Genomic DNA, 13323 nt, shown 5'->3' on the forward strand with positions numbered 1-13323 from the left:
CTGCCTGTAAATAATATTGTTTTGTGGTGTTTTGGTGGTGGTTGGCAGGAATAGGAAATTAACTCCATCCCTGCCAACCACCATCAAAGCGCCACAAAATACATGTGAGAATGTGGCTGGAGCTAATTGAATAATTGATGGTAATTAGGCTCCATCAACATGGTATAAACAAGGGAGAAAATCCTTTGTTTGGGGGGAGAGAGTTGGTGAGTTGACAGTGTGTAGTGTGTAGTGTGTAGTGTGTAGGGTGTAGGGTGTAGGGTGTAGTGTGTTTTTCTTTGTATTTGTTGGCTAAAGTTCAGTGAAGGCTCTGCCCAGCCTGAACAGTTTTGTTTTTGTTTAAACCTTTGTTTTGGCCCTTGAGCTGGTTATTTTGTTCTTGTTTACGGTGTGCAAGACCTGTTTTTGTTTAACCTTTTATTTTTGTGTTTATTAAAACGCGCAGCCACTCTTAAACTGCAGCTTCTTTGCCTCTGAATCTCCTTGCCTGCTGATACCATCTGGGCCTGCAACGCTACCCTGTCACAAACATAGATTGATTTTATCATTCAAACAAGAACAGCAAAATATGCTAAAATATTAGCTTTGATAATATCTAAGTTTTCTAGCTGTAAAGAATATATATATATATATATATATATATATATATATATATATATATATATATATATATATATATATATATATGATGCATTTGGTTTTCAGCATTTTGCACTAAATCAAGGTTTTTACTGTTCATTTCAATTGCAATCATGTTTGTTCCTTGAAAAGGGATGGAAACGATGAAACAATGCCCTCTGGTGTCTACACAGGCTGTTTTTTTTTCTTAAGAAAATTGCCCCACCTGGCGGTTCTTTGGGGAATTTTTCACAAATGTAGTTGACGCTTATATAAAAAAAAGTTTCCACGGCAACTGAGCGCAACCCGTGGTGCTCTGCAGTGTCAGGTAGTTTGTTTTATTTGTTATTTGCTGGGGATTCCAGAGTGGGCGTCTCACTGACTGGTGCTCCCCAGGTTAGGGAGGCAAAATTGTCAGGGACTGTTTCTCATCATCTCGGTACAGCCAGCCCTGTCCAGGCACAGGTTGAGCTCAAGCAGACACCTTCAGGGCTGGACTTTTGTCCTCCAGAGGGCGGTAGCTCGCCGACCTCCGATCTAAAGTTCCTGTGTGTAAAGAGGCAATGGAAAAAACAGGCTGTGACATTTTCCAAGATGGTCATTAAAAAAAAAAAAAAAAAAAGATAAAATGACAATGAACTGCTCAAACAACTACTGTACCTGAAATGCAATACTGTAGGACAGCAGCCTATAACCTAAAACAAACATGTTTAAACAGTACTTTAATCTAAACAAGAGGCTACCCATAATGAAGAAGAAAGTGCTTCTATGAGATCATCATACATGTATTCATCCAAAATTACAGCAACCTGATACACAGAATGCAATACAATGGCTATTCACATGTTATGGTCTGTAGTGTGTCTTTCAGACTGCATTAAGCAGTGTGGAGTAGGGTTAGGGCTCTGGACTCTTGACCGGAGGGTTGTGGGTTCAATTACACTGCTGTTGTACCCTTGAGCAAGGTACTTTACCTAGCTTGCTCCAGTAAAAACCCAACTGTATAAATGGGTAATTGTATGTGAAAAAAAAGTGATATCTGTATAATGTGTGTAATGTGATATCTTGTAACAGTTGTAAGTCGTCCTGGATAAGGGCGTCCACTAAGAAATAAATAATATTAATAATTAACATAGCCTGCATCAAAGTGATGATTTCATTCCTATTTACAAAGTTAAAACAAATCATCCGGAAATGTGATGCACTCTTATTCATGTAAAGAGCCTGATTGAGACAAATAGTTTTATTCTAATAATACAATGAAAGACAAGCAAAGTACAAACTACGGAGAGACAGAGAAGCTCTTTTGTGTTTTTATTAACTAGGATAGCAAAGTAACAGGCTTAGGTTAGAAATTATTGTTATACGCCTTTCCAGTGAAGCCCAGAAAGGAAGGAGATCAATTTCACTTGCTTGTGTGCAGGGTATTTGAAAAGTCAAACCATTTCTAGACTGATCAAAAACCTTATTAACAGATGATTCAGATTCTCACGTGTTTGTTCTCTCTATCTCTGTACTTTTAGGTTATCATATCACACATACTTAGTGTGAAGTTTCAGTGTAAAAAATAGAAAATACTTAATCTGAAATGGCAAAGTAGATACATCTAATTTATCAAACAAAACACAGAACCCTTGTAACTGCAAAAGAAAAAGTGATTCATACTTTCTATTAAATTAAATCAGCTTTTAAAACCTAAATGAGAACATCCACACCATACAATTCTTCGTATGTTAATCATTGCTACCTCATGATAACATTGTTCAAAAAAAGATTCAAAGAGACAGGAATAATGTATCCATATGTTACATTTCTGTGTATTTGATTTTGACACTATCTCGTTTGGCAGTCTATCATTTACAAAGGAGCTACACCTGACAGGTGATGAATCATGTAAACCCCTAGGGGGTGCTGTTTGTTCCAGGATGCAGTACATGCTGTGGGTCATGAAGACTTTTTACAGCTGTGGCAGGGTTACGTGTGTTTTTCAAAACTTCAAAACACTGCTGTACAGAGTGCAGTTGTGTAGCACCCACGTGCTTGGTTGCCAGTGAATGGGGTGGTTTGTAATTGGGAGATTTCTGGGAAATCTTGTAGTAATTAGCAGGTTCCAATTCCTGGCACTCATTATCCTCTCTTCCTGTTTTAAATTCCTGTTGCATTGTTTGGCACATGGTAAAATACTCATTCATGGTGACTCTTAATAGCTGGGAGCCAGACCTCCCACACTTTCTTATCAGTGATGTGATGGTGCATGTTTTTGTGTGTTTGTGCATAGAGCTGCTTCCTTTGCCACAGTCCCAGCATAGTGTATGCTTGTGTATGTGTGTGTGTTTGTGGAGAATACAGTTTCCCTCAAAGTCAGAGTTAGATTGCTCTATTCCAACGCTCCAGCACAGTGTGTGGGTCTGCTTGTGCTGTTGAAAGGTATCTTGGCTAAAGTTCTCCACCTCTAAATAATGTACCATCATTTTATTTCCAAAAGAAAGGTGCTGGGAAATCTTGACTGGAACGCATACTTTTAACATCTTTAAATTACATTGATACATTTGAACTATACAAAATGGCTGTATCTCCAATGGCTGAATAGATTCCACACCTTTATTTTGGTCTCAACTTACCAATGATCATGTTGCACTATGTCAGTTGGGGGCACATTGATATAGCAGATCCCCATTGTTAGACTGTGATAAGATCAGTATATGCTTGTGTCAGATCAGTGAGCTGCACTGTCTTCTTCCCTGGCAGGACTCTTCCCTGCTGTCCGCCTCCCCTCGTGTGCGGCTCTTCCATTCAGCAGGGTTCTTCGTGCTGGAGGTGCTGGAGGTGCAGAGAGAAGATGCAGGATTGTACACATGTGAGCTGTCGAGCCCCACAGGCAGGGCCAGCACTGCAGCACAGCTACGAGTCTTAGGTATGGAGGGAGCATTGGCACCCTACACTTTATATATCATTCAAGAAAGCGTGTTAAATATGAAAAGACCTATACACCATTTCTAGTAGTTTAACAAACACTGTTTATAAAAAAAAAAAGCACTTACGTAATTTCAAATATTTGTTCATGACAAAAGTATTGGCATCTTTACATTAAAAGTTGGTAAAAATGTAATAGAACTAATTTATCTTTTGAAGAATAACATTTTGCCAACACTGCAGATGATGGTCAAGACAAAGGAGTTGGATTCACTTTTGAGAAACGCACTCGTTGCAAACTACAACAAAGGAAATGGCTACAAAATAGTTTCAAAGAAATATAGAATTTAGAACCATCAGGTATAATAGTGCACGCAAGAAGTGTACAAAGGACAATGAACACAGAATAATATGCACATAGACCTCACTGCAAACCACTTTTAACCCTTAACGGTCCATTTATTCAGCGCGTCTCAGGCACATCAGGTCCAATTTATTTTCACACGCGCAGTTTATTTTGGACGCATTGTTTAAAAGTATTTTTTTTCACAGTAAAACAGGTTTAAAAGGCACTGCATATCAACAGGACACTCAGTACTGCATCTCCAGCCCCGCCCCACCCCTTGTTCTCTGTATTTTTCACATACCTGTTCATAGTCGTGCATACCGATAAATTATCTCCTGATCACTCGTTTTATCACCAAACTCCTCAATAATGCAATCCAAGTCATTATTTTATTACTATAACATCTCAAAAGGCTCTGCAAATATCTGTGATATTCTTTGAGCGCTGGATGTGGAAGCAGCTATCTTGTTTGTTTATGTCCATGTTATCTATGTGGTGCCGGGGCTGTCTGTATTTATGAGATACGGCCCTTTTTTTTCCCGGCTTCTCTTGGCTCCTAGGTGGGAGTGATCAGGAGTTGAGAAGAGAGATGGTGTTTGAGAGATCTATGAATTAAATACAAAAAGCAACTGCTACCTACCTGATCGCTGTACCAGCACAGTATTTGTTTTGTGTTCTGTTTATAGTGTTTGTTTATTTTGGCCCTTGTGTCGTTTTATTTTGAGTTCAATGTTTGTTCCTGTTTTGTTAAAAAACTTTATTTATTTATAATTAAAACTCAAAAGCAGTGCATTCATACCCCAGAGCTGTATGTGTCTATCTTGGCCTGACATCACCACCCAAGCTATCCGTGACAAAGCCATTGCTTTTTGTTTTAAAAAAGTGGTTAAAGTTTACTTGTCCTTAATCTGTCACCTTGAATTATTGTGTAAGCATAGGGTGCCAATACTTTTGTCAGCAACTGTATGTAATTTCACTCAGTTGCAAGGCAGAGTAATAAACTGTGCTGGATGAACTTGGAATGAAGATAACACACAAACACACACTTTTAATTGCACAGATTACAGGCTCAGATTGCGTTCTCAGTCACAAAATGTTGTTTGTTTTTCTGCTTGCTTTTTTGTCCCCAGCTGGCAACACTCAAAGAAAGACCTGCCTCCCAAAATCTTCCCATGTTAGGTGACACACTCATTTCTCTTGAGAACGGGAAAATACACAAGTGTATGGGAAGACATAGAATTCTGGCCCCAGCAATTATAGCCCTGAAACAGCCTTGTGGTTATGATGGCATTTGTTGTGCGAGTTCAAGTGTGGAATCCACTGTTCTAGTTTAAGAGTGCAATGATGTATCATTCCTTAATATATTCGATAATTTCATACAACTATTGTCCACTTCCATTCACTATTAAGTACTTACATAAAAAACATTTAATTGAAAACAATTATAGCTGATACTATTCAGGTTTAAACTTGCACGCACTGCTTTCTGGTAGTCTGTTGCATTTGCAATTATTCCTAAATTATTCCTCCATGTGGCAGGGCAGAAGATAAGCCCAGCACATAATTGGAGGGGGCGGGGCTAAGCCCTGCATATAAATTTAAAATGTTGCATTTATTGTATTATGATTTAAATGTATTCTGTGTTTATTTAGAATGATGTTTTGGTTTGTTATTGATTGGTTTAAATGCGGTCTGGCAGAGGCGGTGTTAGCAGCTTGTGTCTACCAGACAGCTCATGCAAACAAAAATCAGTGCAAAAGGTAACTGTTTCCAGAGTAATTAATTTATTCATTTATTGCTAATCTGGAGATGGTCACCGGTATAAAAACCAGCAGCTTTTGCCGGTCGGGGTGGGTATTGAAAGAGGAGAAACGGGTGTGTGAGAGCCAGTGAGAGTGAGAAGAAAACAAAAGTAAAACTGACTGCATGGCAGGATCAGTGAAGGCCACTACCCAGCCTGACCTACTTGTTGTGTTTGTTATGTGTTCGTGACTTGTTTTTGTTTAAACTTTTATTTTGGGTCTGTGAGTGTTGTTTTTGTCTAAATATTTATTATTTTTTTATTTTTAAAAGTACCTGATTGTGTGTCTCTCTGTCAGCTTTCTGATCTGGGAACGTCATCACTCGGCCAACATGTCACACTCCACAATAGATGGCAGTCATTAGGGAAGCATCTTGTTGGTTAATGGCAGAAAAGATGGTGTTGAAGGAGTGAAGAGAAATTCACTTACCCAAGTAGTACAAATGAAACAGACTACCTCAAACTAAGGATTGCAAACTGAGCCTTTGTTAACCTAGAGTAGCCACAAAGCAGCAAGGCAAGGAAAGGTCGCTGTGTGGGAGCAATAAGTTTTTATTTATTTGTAAATATATATTGGTTTTAGTCCAACTATGCCAGTTCTAAAATAAGAGGACTAAAATTAGTTTCCAATTTTTGCCGAATGTTTACTGACACAGGTTCTCTTAATTTTGTTCACTGGAACCAAGGGGAAAAGTGCAACACATGGAATAATTGACAGAGAAAACTATTAAGTGATAAAGCGGTGATTTACAATTTATTTAAAACAGAGATGGTTAAAATAGTAAAAACTCAGATTTCACCATTTCTTATCTTAACAACAGATATCTTACAAATTTCACATACATTACCATTCCAGGCAGGAGGGGTTCACAGAGCCCTCCAGTCCAGTTAGACCATGAACACCACCTGTCTCCCCAAGCTAACATAGAAGGCCTGTGAAGGTTCCTGATAAAACTGTGTCCATAAGCTAACTCAGAGAAGGCTCCTGATTAAACTGTGCTTTTAGCCTGAAGATTCTTTCTCACAGGAGGCAGATCTTATTTCCCACCGTACTGGTGGTGGACCCCAGAACACACCCTTTAAATGTCTGGAATATGTCTTACTATTTCCCTTATACCTATCTTTAAAATCACACCAGTAAAATACAGTAAAAAAAAGATTTCAAATAAATAAAACTAAAACAAGCTGCACATAAATACAAGACCCCACTGTCCTTGTAAAAACATAGCTGAACAGTTGTCTTTAAAAGCTGCTGGTTGCCTGTTTAACAAAAACCCAGTACATACACACAGTTTTACTTTTTCGTATTTCACAATTCAGTTCAATTTCTAACAGTCACTTCTGAGCAGTTACTTTAAAAAGTCCTTCAAGGATACAAGCAGTACAGGCGGCCTTGCACAGAGAACGAGGACTTGTCCACAACTCTTCTTACAAGCTTCCACAGCTGGGGCAGACAGACAATCACAGAATAGCAGCTTCTCTAAAAACAACCAATAAATACAGTAAAATAATCAGTTAAAAACTTTCTATAAAAAGGTGATGTCTAAATATAGAAGCACGCAATTATTAAAACGAGTGATAGTTCCGAAAAAAGACGAAGCCAGAGTAAGTTTGCTTACCCATCTTAAAAAGCAGACAGACAAGAAGCACAAATCAGCACTGAATGCACCCCTGAGTACATGGTTGGTCTCCCTTTCACAGTAATAACAAGTATAGTGTGGTGAGGCATCATGCTGAAAATCACTACTGTGGGTCCTGCTGTTTGTGTGTTGATTGCTTACTATGTGTTCATAGATGTACAGTATAGACTCTTGCTCTTGTATAGTTTGGTGAGAAGTACATTGCATATTCAGCATAGACTGCAATCTATAATAGGGTCTATTTAGTAATGTTTGAGAAAACATGATTAACAAGTGTACAGTTTATGCTTAATAGATACATTTATGATATAGTATAAACACAGTTTAAAATATAATTGGTCATACTAAGTATTATTTGCTTTATTCCTGTGCTTTTAGCATACCAGTAGAGCACATTATAGAAGAGGTGTGAGATATACATGTTAAATAAAGGTGCTCAATGCATGGGGAGAGCACTGCACAATGTGCATGTTATATTCTGAGATTACATTACTGTAAAAAGAGTGTACAATCCTAGACACTAAGACCACAATCCCTCAGCTGTATCTCTAATCGTTGTCTTTCAGATCCTAGCACCTCAAGCATGAATCCCAACAGTGTCCGGAAACAGTAAGTATGATTTCAAAGCAATAACACACATCAGGGGGGTTGTGAGGCATGAGAAGATTTACATTTTGCCAGTTTAAATAGTCCCATTGTATTTGGCTTTTCAGATATTCTTAATGAATATACTTTTCTGTATGTTAATATTGCAAATTATTTTAATACCGTAGTGTAAATAATGTGTGTTTGAGTGTGTGTGTTTTGGTGGTGGTTGACAGGGATGGGTTAATTCCTGTCCCTGCAAAAAACATGTGAGAATGTGGATGCTCCTTAATAGAATAATTGGTGCTAATTGGGAGCAGCCACATTATTATTATTTATTTCTTAGCAGATGCCCTTATCCAGGGTGACTTACAATTGTTACAAGATATCACATTATTTTTACATACAATTACATTATTTTTTTACATACAATTACCCATTTATATAGTTGGGTTTTTACTAGAGCAATCTAGGTAAAGTACCTTGCTCAAGGGTACAGCAGCAGTGTCCCCCACTGGGGATTGAACCCACAACCCTCCGGTCATGAGTCCAGAGCCCTAACCACTACTCCACACTGCTGCCCACATTCTATAAAAGGAGAGCCCAGGGCGCCATTAAGAAGGCGGGAGTGTGGTTCTGTGTGGTTCGTGAAGGCGACTGCCCAGCCTGACAGCAGTTGTTTTGTGTACATCTGTTTAAACCTTTTGTTCTGGCCTTTGTGCCATTTTGTTTGTTTTATTAAAATGCAATCACTGCTTAACACTAGAAGGACCGGAGATATACTCATACCTAGAGGCCCCGCAGCCGTCTTTCTGACGGCTGTATTCAAAACACTGTAAATAGTATAATGAACGGAGAAACAGTCAGATGTAATTAGTTTTTTTTTTTTTTTAGTGAGTACGTCACAACCATCTGAACAACTAAAGCATATATATATATATATATATATATATATATATATATATATATATATATATGAACATTTATTTTACAAATCAAAACAAGAACATGTAACTAAACATCTGAACAGACATTGGTTTACAACATACATATTTATAAAACTGAAATGATAGCAATACATTTTTAACTTTTCAACAGCAATCGGTTTATTATCAGATGAGCAAAAGCAACTGAACAACGTAGATAAATAAACTTAGAAAAAAAAACATTTTACAGAAGTGCACAGCACAAAAAGTTATAAAAAAGGGTATTCCTTTACCTTGAGTCTAAGGCTGTTCACAATCAACACAGATAATGCGCTTCTCCACGCCGCCTTTCTGCACAGGGCACAGCTGTCCGAAGTTTTATTTTTATTGCACTTGCCAACCTGGCATTGGCATCTCTTGTGGCTCTCAGCGGGGTTGCCAGGTTCAGCTGTGGGTACACGCTTGGCAGTCTCCCTCTGTTCCAAATGCTTTTTGCAAAGTTCCTGTGCTAACTGTAAAATATATTCTCTCCTTGGTAAATTCTTCTCCGTGCATTTTTTGTAAAGTACCCAGGAGTAGATGGCTGCTAGGTCCAATACATTATAAAACACCTGAACAGACCTTCCATGTCATCTGATCCAAAACATCAACTCCATATTTTGTTGCGTTGTAAAACTCCATAGTCTCTGGTATTTATTTTCACTAGTCCCGATGCTAATTGACTGACCAAAGCAGCACAGCTGGCAAGCAGGTGTCAGCCTTCAAAAGACTGATTGAAAACAATAGACTGTCAGTCATTAACTCAGGAAGAAAGTAGAGACTAATCTGATTACAGCTAAACACATTGTGGACTGGTAAATAAAAATAATAAAGTAGAATACCGTTCTGTATAATCAAAATACAATTGTTTTCTGTGTGGCCGTCAATGTGACTGCTTCCGGGGCTTTAAGGTATAATGTAATATATCTCCTTTATTTCTGCACTCCTGCGTTTCATGCTTTGTGAGAATATTTAATACATACGGACAGAAAGGTACACGAACGCACAGCCCCATATGTGTTACACGACTGGAGAAAATTACATTTTAAAACCAAAAACTGCCAAAATGACCACCGCAGGGCTTCTAGTGTTAAACTTAGTCTTCCCTGTGTCAGAGTTTCTTTTCCTGCTGGTAACACCTGGGCCCACAGTGCTATACTGTGGATGCTCGGCCTCCCCCCTCAGGTGCTGGTGGAGATGCGGTCTTGCCTCTCTTGGGCTGTGGACGGTCGGGCTTCCCCCTTCTGGGCGCTGGACGCTCGGGCTCTCCCCTTCTGGGCGCTGGACGCTCGGGCTCTCCCCTTCTGGGCGCTGGACGCTTGGGCTCTCCCCTTCTGGGCGCTGGACGCTCGGGCTCTCCCCTTCTGGGTGCTGGACGCACGGGCTCTCCCCTTCTGGGCGCTGGATGCTCGGTCTCTTCCCGCACCTGCTCTTTGGGCTTTGCGTGCCATGAGCTTAGTTTTTTTTCTTCTGCATGTGCGACTCGGGGCATTCACGCCATCCATGACCGAACCACTCACAAAGTCCACACCAATCTAGTGGGATAATGCAGAGGTCCAGTCAATGGTGGTGCTTGTCACTGCTGTACACACAGGCAATCCAGGACACCAATGTTGGGAAGGGTGTAAGGTGCCTCTGCTCCTTCGTCTGGGTGTCCTTTTCCCTCTCCGGGAGTGGGCACCAGACAACGCCAAGCCCGTAATCTTGCACAGGAGGCACTATCCCCCTTGGTTCTCCCAAGCGTCAACGAAGGTATCCAAATCATCCTCCCACAGTGCTTGAGAGGCCGGCATGGTCCAGCCAGACGATGAGGTCCTGTCTTGCAGCTGGGGCTCTTTTCCCATATTATTATTTTTATTTTTAAACCTGCACTTCCTGGTCTGAGTCACCAGGGGTCACTATCCCACAGCCTGACAGGATAGCAATGTGGGCCCAGGTGTTATCGGCAGAGAAGGAGACTTGAGACACAGAGAAGTTTAAGAGCTGATGCACATTTTAATAAACAAAACTAACGTCAAACACAAGGGCCAAAACAAAAGGTTTAAACAACATACACACATGTACACAAAAAAAACTGCTGTCAGTCTGGGCATTTGTCTTCACTGAACAGATCTTTAAACAAATAGCAATACACAGAACAAAAACTCACCAAACTCCCTCCTTCTTAACGGAGCCCTGGGCTCTCGTTTTATAGAATGTGGCTGCTCCCAAATAGCACCAAGTATTCTATTGAGGAGCAGTCACATTCTCACATTTTTTTGGCAGGGACAGGAATTAACCCCATCCCTGCCAATCACCACCAAAACACCAATTATTTACAGGCAGAGCAAGAACACATAGTTAATTTTTTATTTTTTATTTCATTGCCTCATTGCCTGCATTTGTGTATCACCACTCATTCATGCATTGCCTACTGTCCAGTTTGAACAAAACTGTTCTTTTAAACACCAGTCCTTGTTTTGTCTCCAGCAAGATTATTGTCAGATGACCAGAGATAAAAGACAGGGGTTGGGTAGCAATCCTAAATGTTTTCTATTTGAAAAAAATGTTTATTTAAATAAAAAGTAAAACATTTGAAAATTTGAGTAAGCTCACAACAAGCAATCAGAAATGAAACAATACAACAATACAGCAAGAATGAGGTGCAATAAAATAAAATCAATGGCCAACACAACACAGCAGGGATTACAGGCCATGCAAGGAATTTGAGGAGGTAATAGTGCTCCTGACAGCATTATTCGGTACAAATTTTGAGTGATGCAACATTTTTTTTTCTCTGAGGAAAATAAGGAAGCTTTGCCCTGAAGTAATAGTTACTAACGCCAGTGGGTTTCATGCATTGCTCCCAGCCCCTTATCACACATCAGCAGCCTTGTTGAGTCTGCAGGAAGCTCTAAGGAAGCCCTCCAGAGAGAGATATTTGCTCAGGAGGATCATGTTCATATTGCACACGCTTCCCCCTCTACACACTGGCACCACCCTGTCATTAAAAAAGTGTGCATTATACAGCAGTATGATCTGTTCCTCATCTTCAAGAGACAGAACTAAGAACAAAGAAAAGGAACAAGTCTCCACTCACAACCATAAACATGAGAACATTTCCGTCCATCAGTGCTTGGTTCCTAGTAGCTGATCGATCTAAAAAACATTGTCAACATGACTGTGTAACTGGAACAGGCTAGCTGATGGTCAGGCAAGCAGGAGTCACAGGAACAACCAAACAGGATTGTGCATTTTTATTGATAATTCACAAAATAAAAGCATTACAAACAAGATACACTTTCAGCAGTTTTGCTTAACAAAAAAAATGAGTGTTCTCTATCTGTGCTTAAAGTACTGGTTAGGGTTAACTATGTCAACTATTTTAAAGATCATTAGAAAAAAAAAAAAAAAATCAAGCAAGAATGTTACAGGTAGTAGAGGCCCTCCCAACCCCTATGTGCAGGTTACAACAAGCCTGTTATTATTATTTCTTAGCAGATGCCCTTATCCGGGGCGACTTACAAATGTTACAAGATATCACATTATTTTTACATACAATTACCCATTTATACAGTTGGGTTTTTACTGGAGGAGTCTAGGTAAAGTACCTTGCTCAAGGGTACAGCAGCAGTGTCCCCCACCTGGGATTGAACCAACGACCCTCTGATCAAGAGTCCAGAGTCCTAACCACTACTCCATCCTGCTGGCACAGGTGGAGCCCTCCCACCTCTAGATAAGGAAATGATCTTTATAGATTGTGGCAGGGCAAAGGGATCAAAGTGAAAAGTCTGGAGAAGCTATTAATCAACAGTAAAAGTATTTCAGTAATATACAGCCCCCTCCAGGGCTGTACATTCAACAAATCTATCATTATGATGAAAATGTTAACAGTATGTACAGAATAGTATAGAAACATTAACTAAATGTAATGAATGACTGGCTTCCTTACCTTGCCAAAATAACATTAAGTAGTCCAAGATGAATGTTAATCTGAAAGAGTTTGTGAAACCAGCTTGAAATGTTTACTCACAATTTGATTCTCCAGATATATGCAAAGAAGTGTGACATACAGCCGGGTGCATGAATGGACAGACAGACACCTCCATATATCCCCACAATCTGATACGTTCAATAACTTATATTAAATAATGTTAATACCAAGTTTCATGACAATTGGACAGATAGACGTACGTACTACCACCTCCACTACATACTTACCTTTGAGGTCAGGAGGAAGTACAATATGAGTTAAAGGTGGTTTAAGGGGAAAACCTGAAACAGGGCAGCAAGTACAGTACCAGGGAATCATGAGACACAGTATGGAAAAGCTTGATACAGTTCCTTCTATTTTGAAGTTGCTTCTTTTTAACAATATCCTGCATAAGGAAATTAGTTCCGTGAAGTGTAGTCTTTCATAAGCAAGATTTTGAGAAATGGTTTAGTTCTAAGGGCTGATAAGAGCTGTTCTTGTTA

The 13323-nt window shown here is 39.5% G+C and overlaps 1 protein-coding gene and 1 long non-coding RNA gene across 3 annotated transcripts in view; one reads left to right on the forward strand and one right to left on the reverse strand.

The window, feature by feature from the left end:
• mylk5 (myosin, light chain kinase 5) overlaps window positions 1–13323 on the forward strand; it is a 77340-nt gene that overhangs the window by 18241 nt on the left and 45776 nt on the right. For both annotated transcript variants that reach the window (XM_059006593.1, XM_034055663.3), the window contains exons 6-7: window positions 3367–3532; window positions 7885–7927. In XM_059006593.1, the coding sequence (XP_058862576.1) occupies window positions 3367–3532; window positions 7885–7927 (209 nt within the window). The remainder of the gene's footprint in view (window positions 1–3366; window positions 3533–7884; window positions 7928–13323) is intronic.
• Window positions 913–4365, reverse strand: LOC117433416 (uncharacterized). The gene is made up of 3 exons (XR_004548918.3): window positions 4179–4365; window positions 3240–3438; window positions 913–1164 (listed from the first exon to the last, which is right to left on the reverse strand). It is a non-coding gene; the product is annotated as an uncharacterized LOC117433416 (long non-coding RNA).

Source organism: Acipenser ruthenus, chromosome 33, assembly GCF_902713425.1.
Source record: "Acipenser ruthenus chromosome 33, fAciRut3.2 maternal haplotype, whole genome shotgun sequence".
Classification (NCBI taxonomy): Eukaryota; Metazoa; Chordata; class Actinopteri; order Acipenseriformes; family Acipenseridae; genus Acipenser; species Acipenser ruthenus.